Here is a 17,033-nt window from a genome sequence, read left to right on the forward strand (position 1 = left end):
ATATGCGGTTGTATGCGTAATGTGATAGGCAACTAATCTGTTACAAGAATTCCTTCCTTTCACATTTACACTCAAAATTGCGTCACTGTCGGTTGTTTATTCATAAAACATCGAACAACCACCGAACAAACGTTCTTGCCTTTTAAATGTCTACGTTTTTGGCATTTGTAACACGTTACGGAGAAGCAAAAAGAAAACAAGCACAGGCTGCATTGTGTAAGCTTAATATTAGAAGAAAGCACAGAATGAATCATAAAGGAAGCTGTTGAGCCTTGAAGTATTTCCTTTAATTCAAATAGTCAATTCCAGTCGCGTTGCTTTTAGGGCCGCTTGTTTCTCCAACGGGATTCAAACCTCTTAGGCCCACTTTCTCTGTACCAGGTACAACTGCTGCATTTGTTACAATTGCTCTCCCTTCCTTAGTATTATATTAGTGGTTTTTCGACCGTTAGGTTTTAGCAGCTGTGTCCTCTCTCTCTTTTCGTAGCATATTTGTTGTTGTGTCAAGGTGTACATGAACAATACAGTACAATATGATGTTGAAACCGTTTTATTAGGGTCATATTTGCGACTAAACTGCAAATGGCAGTATGGTGTCTTGCAACTTGTACTTCAAAAAGTTTGAACTACAGCTGCAGCGCGTAACTGATCTATTCACTGGAGTGCCCATACAATATTTTACTGCATCGTCATGTCTTTGTGTCAAATGGTGCGTTTGAAAAACGTATTTGTAGTTTCCAATGACGCCTCAACAACTCATGTTTCAAAGCATACTGATAGATTGATTGCAATCATTTTTGTCCCAACAACACAAGTTAAAAAATTTCCAAGCATGATACAGCTCGTTAATTGTCCTTATTTTGTTGGTTTGTAAATCTTTTTCCATTTTACACCATAATGAATAAATTTACGACATTTATAACGTCTCCTAAGTGGGGTCGCTATAAATCAATTTTTTGGCGTTTAAATTTATTTTCAAAAAATGATACGATTTTGTTCTAGTTCGCAACCTTTGCCCATGATTTGCAGTACAGCTTGGTAAATTTTAACGCGAATTAGATTGGCCAAATTAAATAAAACTTTTGGGTTCTAACATTTAAGAGTAATAATGCACGCTAAATGCTAATATGTAAAGTCTAATTGAAAATTAAGCGGGCAAATTTTCATAAAAATAGCATTACTTGAAAAAAAGTTTCCCTATCGGAAAATATGGGGTCGCATGAAAATCCTGATTTAATTTTCTATTAAATTGGATTCGCTTTCAAAAAAGGTTGAAGAACACTGCTGTACATCTTGTTTGCAGTTACCTGGCAAAGTTGTGTTGCATACGTTTTGTTTTGCTTTTTATAGCACTTACATATTGTCAACCGGTGTCTTACTCTCTTAGTGGTATGTTGTTTTCATCGTTCGGCAATTACTCGGTTTATTCGGTTGATTCGGTTTATTCGTGTTTGTTTCAGCTTTTTTCTAATGTCATTTTTCAGGAACTGATGATGCAATTTAGGCCAAGTATATATTCCTTCACTTGAAACTCACTAATGTTGTTGAAAGGATTTTATCGTCCTTTGGTTTTACTGTTTTATAGTCTCTCAATTAGTGGTTCTGTTGGTATCATGACTCTGTTTACTATAAAAGTGTGCATTAAAAATTTGTTTTAACCAGAACACGATTCAAATTCTGCTGCTGATTACTTCCCAAAGCAGTCACTTGGCTGGGACATTATTAATCAGAGGGAGTTTTGTTACATGTTAGGCGCCGCTTGCTTCGTTTTTGTGAAGTTTGAAAGCATCTTTTTCCACGTTGATGTAGAAAACGTTAGTGTTTCACAGCAGTTCTTAACAGTGTGTTTACGCTTGTAGCGGTTAGTTGATATTTGAACCACCGTTAACGATTCTTAGCTCAGTGTTTCAATGAGACAAAACGCGAAGGGGAGCCTTTCGTACCATCGAGCCTTTCGTACCGAAGCCTTGAATACCGAACATAAGGTATAATCAAACAAAACGTTTTGTTAGGTTGGTTTCCTTTTACATCGGTGCAACGAGAATAAACACTAAAGAAGAGTTTCGATGGAATAATGGAGGCAATGAAACAAATTCTTCTCAATGGCCTAAATGGGAACGAAAAAGATAATTGTGTTAAAATAGAGGAAATTCGTTCTAGATTCAAAGACATACCGTGCTATCGGCATTTGGCACGATTTATTTGTCAACAGAAATCGGCTTCTACAAGTATGTTATATCTTATCAGATTCGATTATAATTAGAACAATGTTTAACCTGGATTTTTTGGGGATGTTTAAATTTTTACCTTACTTAAATCAATATTTGTTCTAACTTACTATTTATTTTATTTATACCATATTATTTAGGTATTTCTAATAATCTCTTTTTTGTCACTGGTCTCAAATATTTTTTTAATAAGGTGTTTAATTTTCAGGTTTTCTTTTCGCAACAGAATCAGCAACAGCTACCAAACAGTCTATTACATCAATCATTGCAAGCAACGGTACCAGAACATCGCCTACAGTGGTCTCATTACACGGTAAGAAACGAAAAAATATCTTTTCCATATCTACGTAAAAAAGTATCTAATAAAAATACTTTATTTCATGTGAATAAAATGTTTCCCTTTTATTTAAACGTTCCGATGGGTTTAACAGCTGAAAAGAAAGTTGACAGAACAACCAAAAAAAAAAAAAAAACGACGTGGTGGAAAAAGGCGATAAGGCAAACTTAGTAAACGTTTACTAAGTAATGTTTAAATAAATTTGTTTCTAATTGATTTAATTGGATTGATAAAACAGTTTTGTAACAAAACAACCTTAAATACGACTCTATCGTTAAAAGCGGTAATAATCTTTTACAAATTACTAACGTTTGTTATTAAAGAATAAAAATAGTTAATAGTCGTAATTAAACCTAAACAATATTCCAAAAATAGGGGAAAGTCATGTAATTTGGACCACTTAAATTTGAACCTTCATATAAGATAAATAGTGGTCGTACAAATAAAGGGCGGTTTATGTGATTTGTTAACTGATGACGCAATGTATTAATTTGCAAAAAGGCAATGTCTGGATGAGTAACAAGCATTGTAAAAAAAATGCCAAGTGGACCATTTTACACGCATAGTGCGTCATTTGGACCAAAGGGGTGTGCAAAAAATGGACCACCTGCAATCCGTGTGATTTCTTTTCCTTGAGTTCCTCAAAACAGATGTCAACAGCCCCAGATACCAACGTAATCAGGATTTTAATACATTACCACAAAAATAATACATTTTCACAAAATATTTGAATTTTGTTGAATGAAATCATAAATGTGATATTAAAATTGAAATGAAAGAAATTTTGAAGATAAAAAGGCCATAAATGGAATCAGTAAGTCAGATGAAATGAAAGAAAACTCGAAGAGCAGAGTAAAACAGCACAATAGCAAATTATGGCAATAATTGGTAAAGCAAAACACAATGAGTGTAAATTCTGCATGGAGCTTGGTCCATCAGTACTTCTGACTGAAGATCTTTGTCATCACTAATTTCATACATAAGCTTTACTAATTCCATACATAAGAAACCTTCCGAATGGTGCATGAATGGTTTCTTTATTTCCAGCTACCTGGTCCAAATTACACACTTTCACACACACGTTTTTACCCAATCTATTTTACTTTTGGAAAGTGTCAGCAGATTGTTCTTTGTGTGCTAAAAGTATTAATAATTGTACTTCACAAAAATCATACCCACTGAAATTTACACTAAACAGCAGTGAAGAAACGCAAAAAAATTGACCTCTGAAAAAATTATCATATTTGCAAATTTTGTTTTTTCCTTTTATAACAAACGGAAAGTACGGCATCAAGTTTGGAGCTAGGCGGCCTTAAGCCTTATATCAAGTCTTCTTTCAAGATGCACAAAAGATATTCTGCCACCTTGCGTATGTCCAGAAATATAAGCGAATTCCAAATTACACGCAGGGTCCAAATTACACGACTTTCCCCTACGTTGTAACGAATTGGTGTTTGTTAAATGTTGTATGCGGATGTTGTAATTTTCCACTGACAAACACTTGAGTCTTTGATTGACACAATGGTCACTTTACAACGCTGTTGGTATTTGTGTTTACTGATCTTATTTGGCAAACTTCTAAAGGCTCAATAGTTCTCTGGTCACCAATGTAAGTTTTAAGGCCTTCGCCTTGCGTGTTCACGCCTCTTGGACCGTAAGACACCGTAGAACTTATTTGGTTTTGTTTATTTATTCTAAACTGAGCAATATTCCAACACGTTTGAGAATTCAACGTAGAGTAAATCCGATGGTACGATAGGATAGCAATATCGAAAGGAATAGCATAGAATGAATGCTCGGCACTAAGAACTTGCTAATATATCACACGACTAACGCTACGTTTTCAAGTACTCTTGCTAACACAAAAGAATGCAAGACAATTGTCCACGTTTCGGAATGTAACTGGGCAACCGCAAAAGGACCCTTGTCGGACAACTAATTACACGAATAAGCGACCAGAGGACTATTGAGACTTTAGAAGTTTGCCAAATAAGATCAGTAAACACAAATACCAACAGCGTTGTAAAGTGACCATTGTGTCAATCAAAGACTCAAGTGTTTGTCAGTGGAAAATTACAAGAAAACATCCGCAAACAACATTTAACAAACACCAATTCGTTACAACGTTTACTGTAATAAACCTTAGATTTATTTCACAGAAATAAAATATCGGTATAATTTCAAGAAGAAAGTGTATACGTCGATATAAGTGAGTATTTTGTTTTTAATTTGGTAAAGAAAGACAAAAAAGGTAATTTTTATTTACTGTATTTTTTAATGCTGACCTACAATATTTTGAAAGCGTATAACCAAGTGAACAGTCAACATTGCCAACTGTGTGCCGCCCTACAGCACACAGGTAGTTAGTTTAGGGCCCACCGACTGGTTTCACCATTGCACCCACCCAGTGGTGTTTACCTATGAGGCCCCACACTCTTTCTTGTAGCTCCCATCACAAAAGGCCACAGTAATATCGCTGTACCGGCAGTGTATTTAACCTCCATTCACCAATTGTAATCAAAATGTTCTCATAATTGGTCAATAAAGATCACACAACCTATGTTGGTTAGCTGAAATAATCGAGCTGTTTTGGCATATGTATTTATACTTTGCTTTTTGTGCAACAAACATGCCAATACAATGTATACAACTGTTAACGTTAGGATATTTTCATGTACAGCATGAGCTTGCGTGTATCAAATATATGATGTGTGTATTTATTATTGAGGGGCAAAACTACTTTTGTCAAACATATGTTTATCATGTCAACATTTTAGCAAAGAAAGGGTTTCCAAACAAATAAACGAAATAGGCACGTTATAGATAAAATAAAACTGTGTGTGAACGTAGAGTGTTATATCTAGATGCAAATGTTCTGCACTTTACAAGGTTCAAAATAATGCTGTAAACTGAACGATCGTGAGAATATTCAAATTTCGATTTAAATTTCACCCCATGAACTATTGTAATGAATGGTTTTGATCATCATGATTGCTTAACAATATCCATCGAGGTTAATAGGCTATTTTTAATTAATGCTAACCTCTTATGCCTTGCGTGACTTGAATAATCAGTTAATGTTATTTAAAGTTTTGTGAATAGAAGCGAAGATATTTGTGAAAATACAGCAGGCTGTGGACCTTTTCTTAACATTTTTTTAAATGTCAAATATAGAAGATTTATGTTTATCAATTTAGAGGCGGTTTAAAATTTGTACATTTCTTCTTAACTTAAACGATTTATTCAAAAGCCAAATTAGTTAAATAGTGTTATTTTTTTTGGCATAGCATTAATAGTTGCAGTATATTTTAAAACATTTTGGTATAGATTTAAAACAATGCATTGCGATTAATTTACACAGTTATAATAGGCAGCTAAGTTATCGAGTGTTTTTCAATCTTCTCTAATATAGTTTGCAAGGAGACGTTTTTAACTGAACCGGACAATAATGCAAAAACCCGAAATGCTGTGTTTCAAAGATGTTTAAGTTTAATTAACGACTGTTTGTTTTATTTATCAACTTGAATTATGTGACTGGTATTTAAAGCAAGCGACCATAAAGGTACTTCTGAGTTTCCCTAAACACAAAAAGTTAAAAAAAAATTTCATGCGATGTAATTGGTTTAGATGTGCACAAATGCTAATGCAAATGAGTGAAATTTTTGTACCAGGTGTTTGAGTCCATAAACATGGTGTGGTTAGTTTTGTTGTTTGTGCTGTGTTTATCTGTTTCTGCTGAAGGACGAACTTGGCATAACTTCAATGGATTTCAATATTCCATTGAAATGACACCAGTCACTTCGTATGCTGAAGCAGAGATGAGATGTTCCGCCCTGCAAGCTAATGTAGCAAACGTCAAAACCATTGAAATCAACAACTTTTTAAAAAGCCTTTTTGATCGAGCAAGTAGGAAATTAGCTTCATTGAGTTTATTTCGCATCAAATTAAGAAGTTTATTTTCCTAAAAACTTTTGATGTACTCCGTATTTAGTATTATTGTCTTTTTTACTTTTGACAGCAAAACATAAGTTTTGGGCTCCTTAAAGCGAAGCGATTAACGCCTTTCGGTAAAAAGTCTTTTGTTTATTCTATATTTTTTATTTCTAATCGTTGATGTAGGCTGTTTTACAAACATGTAAATACAGTATAACTTGTACAGACTAGCAATAACCAATTGTGCCACACTATCTTTATTGTATTAAATGCCGTAAAAGTAAACCACAACGGTTATTTTTAAAGAACCCTCCTACTGGGTGTATATTGGGGCAAAAAGAATTGGAAACACTAATAAGTTTCAATGGAATGATGGAAGCAATGTTTCAGTTCCTACAAACGTGTGGTATAGTGAGCAACCAAATAACATTCTCGGACAAAAAAATTGTGTTGTAATGTTTTATGATTCCGCTTTGCAAGATAATTGTTACAAGTGGTTGGATGTGAAATGTTTAACGAACAGTGCGGGATACATTTGCCAAAAGCTCATTCAAGGTGAGAAAACAACAATTGTTAAAAAAATGAGTAGTGGAAAAGTGTCACAGTTAAAGGCCAATACTGATACATTTCTTGAGGTTTAAGATTTCGTGAGATTAGGGATGAAGGTTTTTGGAATTCTGGATATGGCGGTTAGTGTAAATCGTAAGGAAAATAATACATCACATCATTCACTCAATATAATTGATAAAGTTCGCTTACCACGCTAAAATCCAGGACGTTTTAGTACGAAAAGTTTTGAAGCAGCCGATTCAACAGTAATACCACAATTTTATTTGTCAGAGGAAAGTTAAACGTATGTATCATGACTAAGAAGCGCTTTTCTTTACTTTAGATAACTGGATTTAGCGCGAATGTTTAGTAACGTTTATCTGCGTGCATATATCTGTAGTCTGAATTTTGTTACAAAACATACGCAACAGGGTTTAACCTTAGCTGCTATGTGACACAGATTACAAGACAGATAAGACATTAACAGTTTTATTTATTTAATACTTACCAGTTTTAACAATGGCTGGTTTCTAGGTTAGTTCCTGTTAATATTAAGTGCATAAAAGCATTTCACAGATTTTTAACCTGAAAATAACTTTTGAGTTTTGAATGAACATAATTTTTTGCAACCGATAATAATAAAAAAAATTTTGCAAAAAGGATAAATTTTTATTGTAAAAAACCTACTTAGGTTCAACAGTTGGAACAAACGTTAACATGAACATCACCATCATGTCTTCAACAATATGCGGGAGCTTGGTTTTCATAATCTGCATAGTCATGGTGATTCTGTGGAAACGTAAAAGGAAGTAAGATTCATTGTACGACTGCAAACCGATCCATGACGCACAAATATTCAGCTAAAGTATAACTGATTCAAGTAATAATGAACAAGAGTTGCTTAATATATCAGAATGTGTCTTTTAATTAAAGTGATTCAAACAAAATATATTTGTTTCGTAGGAATGAGTTGTCAGCGAGAAATGCAGATGAAAGTGAATACCTTGATATGAGTGAGTACTTTTATTTAAACCAGAGTTACAGAGTAAAGTAAAACAAAGCCACAAGTTGCCCAAAAGTTTAAATATTTTTTGTTTGTTTCTGAGCAGATCAATGCGGGTTTATTTTGCGACCCAATATGACTGCTAAAATCACTTGCACATTTTATGCACTTTACCTACTTGCAAATTTGTAGGTGCGGTCGTCGAGTTAATTTTGGAAATTGCATTTGGCCCATTATTGTTAAAAGTTACTCACCCCTGCTCAAATTCAACGCAAACATGAATAGCTTTTTCCGCGTTTGTTTGTTTTTGTTTTTCCTTCACTATGATGCAGGGAGTCGAACCACTTGGTATATGGGTCCAGGTTCGGTTCAGGTTCACTTTGTTTTGTTTTTAGGGGTTCAGGTTTCGTTCAGTTTTTGATCAATGTATGTTTTCAAGTTCGGTTTTTTTCCGGTTCGGGCAAAAATACTGGTTTGGTTCGGGTTTTTAAAAAATCGTAATTAGCGGTTCGGCTTCGGTTCGGGTTAAATGAAAACCGCCCAAATCGATTTACGGGTTAGGGTTCATTTTCCGTTCGACTCCGAGTCGGTTATAATGATACACTTTTAGTCGGATTTTTTCTGTTTTTGTCAGAATTTTGAAAAAGTGCCTTTGTTGAAAACAGCTGGAAATTGTCAGATCATAGAAACACACACGAACCCACCAATCTACATGAATACCTTAGGACAAACTTCAACACAAGAACTACCTGATGACATCAATCCTTATTACGTCAGCTATAAAGAAGGTCCTTATTTTATTGTTTTTGAATATTTTCTGCAGCGACCATTCTCTTTTCTGTATCAGTTTGTTTTCAAATCTCACATGCAAAAGCGATTTATTAATTGGGCAGAAAATGCATATTGTGTTTCTTTCATACAGATCGAACCAACCGGAATGTAGAAATGCGCAAAGATCCTCCAACATACGTCAACAACTCCATGCAACCAGCCACGTCACAATCACAAGTTGATGACGTCAATCCCTACTGCGTTACCATAGAGTGACGTACTGTGTTTTTTTTGTTTTTTTTGATTTATGTTTGATTTATTATTTAAATCGTGTATAGGTACGCGGTTGTATCCGTAATATGATAGGCAACTAATCTATTACAAGAATTCCTTCCTTTCACATTTGAAATTGAAATTGCTTAACTGTCGGTGGTTTATTCACAAAGCATCAATGTCCATATACCCATTTTGGCACCTTGAACTATACATCCACCGTACAACCGTTCTTGCCTGTCAAACGTTTTTGGAATTTGTAACATGTTACGGAAAACCAAAAAGAAAACAAGCACAGGCTGCTTTGTGTACGCTTAACATTAGAAGAAAGCACAGAATGAGTTATAAAGGAAGCTGTTGAGCCTTGAAGTATTTCCTTTAATTCAAATTGTCAAACCCAGTCGCGTTGCCTTCAGCGCCGCTTGTTTCTCCAGCGGTTTTCCAACCTCTTAGGCCCCTTTCTCTCTACCAGGTACAACTGCTGCATTTGGTACAATTGCTCTCCCTTCCTTAGTATTTTATTAGTGGTTTTTCATCCGTTAGGTTTTAGCAGCTGTGTCCTCTCTCTTTTCGTAGAATATTTGTTGTTGTGTCAAGGTGTAGATGAACAATACAATACAATATGATGTTGAAACCGTTTTATTAGGGTCATATTTGCGACTAAACTGCAAATGGAAGTATGGTGTCTTGCAAATTGTACATCAAAAAGTTTGAACTACAGCTGCAGCGCGTAACTGATCTATTCACTGGAGTGCCCATACAATATTTTACTCCATCGTCATGTCTTTGTGTCAAATGGTGCGTTTGAAAAAACGTATTTGTAGTTTACAACGACTCCTCAACCACTCATGTTTTAAAACATACTGATAGATTGATTGCAATCATTTTTGTCCCAACAACACAAGTTCGAAATTGCCAAGCATGATACAGCTCGTTAATTGTCCTTATTTTGTTGGTTTGTAAATCTTTTTCCATTTTACACCATAATGAATAAATTTACGACATTTATAACGTCTCCTAAGTGGGGTCGCTATAAATCAATTTATTGGCGTTTAAATTTATTTTCAAAAAATGATACGATTTTGTTCTAGTTCGCAACCTTTGCTCATGTTTTGCAGTACAGCTTGGTAAGTTTTAACGCGAATTAGATTGGCCAAATTAAATAAAACTTTTGGGTTCTAACATTTGAGCGTAATAATGCACGATGAATGCTAATATGTAAAGTCTAATTGAAAATTAAGCGGGCAAATTTTCATGAAAATATTTCACTTTCGTCATTACTTGAAAAAAAGTTTCCCTATCGGAAAATATGGGGTCGCTGAAAATCCTGATTTAATTTTCTATTAAATTGGATTCGCTTTTAAAAAAGGTTGAAGACCACTGCTGTACATCTTGTTTGCAGTTACCTGGCAAAGTTGTGTTGCATACGTTTTGTTTTGCTTTTTACAGCACTTACATATTTTCAACCGGTGTCTTACTCTCTTAGTGGTTCGTTGTTTTCATCGTTCGGCAATTACTCGGTTTATTCGGTTTATTCGGTTTATTCGGTTTATTCGGTTTATTCGTGTTTGTTTCAGCTTTTTTCTAATGTCATTTTTCAGGAACTGATGATGCAATTTAGGCCAAGTATATATTCCTTCACTTGAAACTCACTAATGCTGTTGAAAGGATTTTATCGTCCTTTGGTTTTACTGTTTTATAGTCTCTCAATTAGTGGTTCTGTTGGTATCATGACTCTGTTTACTATAAAAGTGTGCATTAAAAACTTGTTTTAACCAGAACACGATTCAAACTCTGCTGCTAATTACTTCCCAAAGCAGTCACTTGGCTGGGACATTATTAATCAGAGGGAGTTTTGTTACATGTCAGGCGCCGCTTGCTTCGTTTTTGTGAAGTTTGAAAGCACCTTTTTCCACGTTGATGTAGAAAACGCTTGTGTTTCCCAGCAGTTCTTAACAGTGTGTTTACGCTTGTAGCGGTTAGTTGATATTTGAACCAACGTTAACGATTCTTAGCTCAGTGTTTCAATGGGACAAAACGCGAAGGGGGATCGAGCCTTTCGTACCGAAGCCTTAGCTCGGTATTCAAGGCTTTCAATAGTATAATCAAATAAAACGTTTTTTTAGGTTGGTTTCCTTTTACATCGGTGCAACGAGAATAAACACTAAAGAAGAGTTTCGATGGAATAATGGAGGCAATGAAACAAATTCTTCACTGTGGCCTAAATGGAAACGGAAAAGATAATTGTGTTAAAATAGAGGAAATTCGTTCTAGATTCAAAGACATACCGTGCTATCGGCATTTGGCCCGATTTATTTGTCAACAGAAATCGGCTTCTACAAGTAAGTTATATTTTATCAGATTCGATTAGAATTAGAACAATGTTTAACCTGGATTTTTTAGGGGTGTTTAAATTTTTACCTTACTTAAATCAATATTTGTTCTAACTTACTATTTATTTTATTTATACCATATTATTTAGGTATTTCTAATAAACTCTTTTTTGTCACTGGTCTCAACTAATTTTAATAAGGTGTTTAATTTTCAGGTTTTCTTTTCGCAACAGAATCAGCAACAGCAACCAAACAGTCTATTACATCAATCATTGCAACCAACGATACTAGAACATAGCCTACAGTGGTCTCATTACACGGCAAGAAATGAAAAAATACCTTTTCCATACTAACGGTCCCATTGCATTTTTGTGTTAAGTGCTTTTTCGATTCAATTGTTGATTTGAAAATAACTAACACATTAAAAGTCTACCGCCTTTAATGTTTGTCTTAACACATGAATAGGAAAGAATTGCACACAATCTGTACATTGATACATACGGAGAGTAAAAACTCATCAAGGATCAAATGTTATGTAATCAGGACGTCGATCTTGACTGACGCAATAGGGGTTGACGTCACCAATTTGTGATTGTGACGTGGTTGGTGGGTCTTTGTGTGTTTCTACAACCAGGTGATTTCCATCTTTTTAACGAACACATATCTGAATATGTGATTTTATATTTTTTTTATTATTGTATCTCGTTCATGGGTTACGTAATAAGGACTGATGTCATCAAGTTGTTGTTGTGACGTGTCCAGTTGCATAACGTCATTGGCGTCAGTTGGTGGGTTGGTAAGTGTTTCTACTATCCGGTGGATTCCATCTGTATAAAACACAACTGTGCTTTAGTACGTATTTAATACCTGATACAAAAACATCTGCGGAATAAGAAATAAAAAATCTCGCAAGCCAAATGCTACTTATGTGGTCATTTTTTTCATCCTCTTGGATCATTTTGGTTCAGTAAACTGAAAATTACGTTTATAAATTATTATCAAAAACCCAGTTACGTAAAAATTCATAATACGTCAGATCCACCGAGGTGCCGAATATAGCCGGTGTCAGACTAGAAAATTCGAAACCCACGACAGGGGTCTTTCTGTGACCACGTATAACGCCTTTAATGGGCCAGGCTTTCTATGATTTATGGTAGGGTATGCCGTGATCGCTGTTGTGTATGGGTGTTTCAGGGCGTTCAGACATCCCTGTTACAAATGTATTCATTTGATGTAAACACTACATGTGGAAAGTTTGAAGACTTTACACAAACAAATTACAGTAACTTTTATTAGCAAATGCCTTATGTTTTCCTACCTTCTGCGTTGTATTCAATCTTCACAGCTTTGTTTACCGGTTTTTCCTGCGAAAGTTAAAGTGGATTGATTTTCTTGAAGTGTTAAAGACAAAAAACGATAATCTCGTCAAACGTTTTGTAACAGATAAAGTAATAATTGCAGTATTATACTCTATTGTCCACGAACGTTGTTTAGGTACGTACCTTCTTTTCTTGCGTGACGTAACAAAGACAATGACGATGCAGATTATGACTAATATGACGGATCCGCCTAGACCAGTGGTTCTCAACCAGTGGGCCATGGCCCACTGGTGGGCCATGGAAGCATTTTGATTGGGCCACAGACCAACCAAATAGAAAGTTTTTTTTAAGAATTTACTTTCATTTGTGTCATTACACTCAATTTTACAAGAATAATGGCTTGGGGAGGAATTGAGAAGGAATGTTTTTGTTTTGTTTTTTGTTCTGAACCTATTTTATAGTTGTTTCTTTCTTTCATAAAAATTTACTGGGCCACAGAATTTTTTTGCAATGAAAGTGGGCCACGAAAGAAAAAAGGTTGAGCACCACTGGCCTAGACGCACGTTTTTAAATGACATTCATCACGAACGTAACTACTCAACAAATTGTATACCGTAAGTATAATTTGCCGACCTCTGATGCCGAACAGATGTTTTAAAAGTACAAAACTTCCAGGAGGAACCGTCCTCAAAACAGCCTGGTGTCAAACCCAGGGGCCAGGGCAACCTCTACAAAAAACCCTCGTAATAATAGCGATGGTTTCAACTTTCAACACTATTCAGTTAAATATGGATGGACTCACTTCATGCAAGCTTAACATCATCGAGCAGTAGCAACAAAGTCTCGACGATTCTACTCCAGGAAACCGATCGGACAAGCTAACGCTTTCTAACAAATTGACTAAAACGCATAAACCATTTAACTTACAAGTTTTTTTTAGGAAATAGGTAAATAATAACTGAGGCTTTTCAGCACATACAACTTTTGTATGAAACAGGAAGACAAACTTGTTTGCATTTTGGAGTGTAACCGGTCCACTTAACTAAAATGCATCAAGGACATTCTATATAGATGACGTCGCAGCCGTTCCTTATCATCACTTAAAAGTAATTAATTATTCGTGAAAGGAAAGTGAAATAAAGTTGACAGCTTAATACATGTTGATTGAGGTCGCACTGGTGCTTTTACTATTTAGTTTTTAATTGTTGTTGGTATTTGATTTTTGTTTCGCGAAGTAACAATACTATGTTTCAGACGGACATGGGGCAAGTCGTATTCGTCATTCGTATATGAATGCATTCGAATACAGGTTTTACCACCTTCGTGCTGTATTCGAATGATTTTAGCTGTCGTTCGATATTTCATGAATACAATTCGAATTGTTAAAGGTTTTTGCCAACCTAAGAATTTGCAAATTCGAATACACGTTAATTTTTTACGAATACAATTCGAATTGTTGTCGGCCTTTGGCGAGGTAACAATTCGCAAAATCGAACGCATGACTACATTTTTACGAATACAATTCGAATTGTTGTCAGCCTGTGGCTACGTAACAATTCGTAAAATCGAATGCATGACTACATTTTTACGAATACAATTCGAATTGTTGTCAGCCTGTGGCTACGTAACAATTCGCAAAATCGATTACATGACTACACTTTTACGAATACAATTCGAATTGTCGATTACCTCTAGACCAGGAGTAGTCGAGAATATTTTGCTACATATTTTTGCCAAATAAATTCGAATACAATTCAAGTCGGCAGTGGATGTGACCTGATTTGACAAGTTTTTGTTTATGTTACGAAACAATGACACACAGAAGTTTCATTGTGACGTTACATTTGGAATTGTTTTTCAAAGAAAAACCCGGTCCTAGTTAATTTTAAACTCACGTTTCATAACTTAACAACAAAATTCAGGTGTATCCAAAACAACGTTAGAATCGTATTTAAATCTTATTTGTTACAAAAACTGTTTCACGAATCAATTTAGTTGAAACAAATTTATCCAAACATTACTTTGTTTGTGACACACGTTTAATAAGTTTGAAAGACGCTGCTTGACATAAAGGTCACATGCCGTCTTTTGCGTTTTTGCAACGTCACAATTACAATGATGATGCAAATTACAACGCTGATGACGCAACTGCATGTAGTCATGACAATCACATTGGTTGTCCTGTCAGCTGCCATTCCAGCTGTTGAAGCTAAGGAGAAGTTTTAATCAACAACAAACATTTTATTCCCATGAAAGGTGTTTCAATAAATCTATTTTCGTGGCAATGGAAACAGTATTTCGTTTCTTACCGTGTAATGAGACCACTGTAGGCGATATTCTGGTAGCGTTGGTTGCAATGATTAAGGTAATGGACTGTTTGGTTGATGTTGCTGATTCTGTTGCGAAAAAGAAACGTGGAAATTGAACACTTTATTGAAAAAAATAGTTGAGAGCGGCGACAAACAAGAGTTTAATAAAAACATATTTTTGATTTATAAGGGAAAAAATGTGAACATCCCTAAAAATCCAGGTTAATCATTAGTTCTAATTCTAATCGAATCTGATAAAATATAACTTACCGATAGCACGATATGTCTTTGAATCTAGAACGAGTTTCATCCATTTCAATATAATTCTCTTTTCCGTTTTCGTTGTCTGGTTCCCCTTCAAGCCATAGTGATGAATTTTGTTCCATTTTGCCTCTATCATTCCATCGAAACTCTTCAGTACTGTTTATTCTTGTTGCACCGACGTAAAAGGAAGAAACCAAACCTCAAAAACGTTGTGTTTGATTAAACTACCGAAAGCCCTGAAAAACGAACTAAGGCTTTTCTACAAATGGCCCGAATTCCCCTCGCTTGTAAACTGCTTGTCTCATTAAAACACAGAACTAACAATTGCTCAACGTGGTTTAAATATCAACTAACTGCTACAAACGTAAACACACTGTTAAGAACTGCTGCCAAACACAAGCGTTTTCTACATAAACGTGGAAAAAGGAGCTTTTAAAGTTTAGATGAAAGAAGCAATTAGCGGCGCCTGACATGTAACAAGACTCCCTCTGATTGTTAATGCCCCAGTCTAGTGATGGCTTCGGGAAGTAATCAGTGGCAGAATTTGCGGAAATGCTTGCCCAAGGGAGCAACCACGGTTAAAACTTCAATTTAATCCCTTTTTGCCATCATTTAGACCAGTCGCTGTTAGGAAACAATTTTTACCGTCGATATTTTCTCGCAAATGTATCTCGCATTGTAATGTGTACATAGTTCACGATCATCAAGGCGTTTATAAAAAAATACCCATTGTAATGCAATCATTATCAATTCTATTGTTATCGGGTTGTCGAGGATACAGAACACATATTTTGGTGACACATGGCATTGAGTTGTACTATACATGTGACACAGATTCTAAGACTTAAAAAATACCGTAGTGCGCATTGGACTACATAAAAGATTGGTAGATAACCATGTATTGTTAAAGTACTCTTCCTCTAATACAGGGGTGGGGAACCTACTTTGCATCGCGGGCCGCATGAATTGCACAACATTTTCAGGCGGACCACATATTTTTTTATTTTCAAAATCCATGTAAAATACCCGAAGCACACAAGTGGTTTTATGTTTCATCGCTTCAGATTTCATTTTTTTCTTTGCTGTTACATGTTTGCAACTAACAAGGCATACAGGTTTATCACTTATTTCGACTAAAAAGTATTAGTTTGTCCATTCTTTCTGGAACACCCTAGCTCCATTATACCGATCTGTCTTTTTTTCCAAGGATATATTTTTAATAACACTATAAGGATCCACGCTAATAGCTCTCAAGCCATTTCAAAACTAACACCACATGGCGAATGATTTGTCACTGCAAGGAGAGGCAATCGAGTGACTGTTACGTCACAAATATAGCAAGTGTGGCAATTTTTAGTAGTTTGGCGTCATATTGTGGAATGGGAAGATTACTACTAATATCGAAGTCATTTCAAGGAAATTGAAATATACTGTACTTTAACAAAATTGTGACGGGGGCCGCATTAAAAAGACAAGCGGGCCAAATGTGGCCCGCGGGCCGCAGGTTCCCCACCCCTGCTCTAATACCTAAACGAGTACGTTATAACGACATTACAGACAAACAATGAAGGAAAATTGGAAGCAAAACGTTAAGACAGACCATTTCCGTATCCGATCGAGGGCATCGATAGGGACATTGGTCAAATCCTTGGTGGAGGTGAGCTGCCTTGAAACATATAAGCAGCAAGTCATCCATCTGCTCAAGTTACTACCA

General features: G+C 35.4%; 1 protein-coding gene across 4 annotated transcripts; it reads right to left on the bottom strand.

Annotated features, from left to right (window-relative positions):
- Window positions 1-12,038: 12,038 nt before the first annotated feature.
- On the bottom strand, window positions 12,039-15,655 carry LOC145224720 (uncharacterized). Of its 4 annotated transcripts, none has more exons than XM_080091285.1 (5): window positions 15,326-15,655; window positions 15,056-15,142; window positions 14,784-14,955; window positions 12,746-12,791; window positions 12,039-12,254 (listed from the first exon to the last, which is right to left on the bottom strand). In XM_080091285.1, exons 3-5 carry the CDS (start codon window positions 14,898-14,900, stop codon window positions 12,106-12,108), a joined length of 312 nt encoding a protein of 103 aa, XP_079947411.1. In that variant the 5' UTR covers window positions 14,901-14,955; window positions 15,056-15,142; window positions 15,326-15,655; the 3' UTR covers window positions 12,039-12,105. The 4 variants fall into 3 exon arrangements, 3 of the variants coding, with proteins under 3 accessions (XP_079947411.1, XP_079947412.1, XP_079947409.1); XM_080091286.1 differs by lacking the exon at window positions 14,784-14,955; XM_080091283.1 differs by lacking the exons at window positions 12,039-12,254; window positions 12,746-12,791 and having other exon boundaries at window positions 14,304-14,955.
- Between the last annotated feature and the right edge of the window lie 1,378 nt (window positions 15,656-17,033).

This window comes from Phallusia mammillata, chromosome 4 (assembly GCF_965637545.1).
Source record: "Phallusia mammillata chromosome 4, kaPhaMamm4.hap1.1, whole genome shotgun sequence".
Taxonomy (NCBI): domain Eukaryota; kingdom Metazoa; phylum Chordata; class Ascidiacea; order Phlebobranchia; family Ascidiidae; genus Phallusia; species Phallusia mammillata.

Coding starts and splice junctions, on each gene's coding strand:
- LOC145224720 (XM_080091283.1), bottom strand. CDS start 15,455: ATGATAGAGGCAAAATGGAACAAAATTCATCACTATGGCTTGAAGGGG. Junction 15,143..15,325: donor AAAGACATATCGTGCTATCG/GTAAGTTATATT, acceptor TTTTCGCAACAG/AATCAGCAACATCAACCAAA. Junction 14,956..15,055: donor TACAGTGGTCTCATTACACG/GTAAGAAACGAA, acceptor ACTTCTCCTTAG/CTTCAACAGCTGGAATGGCA.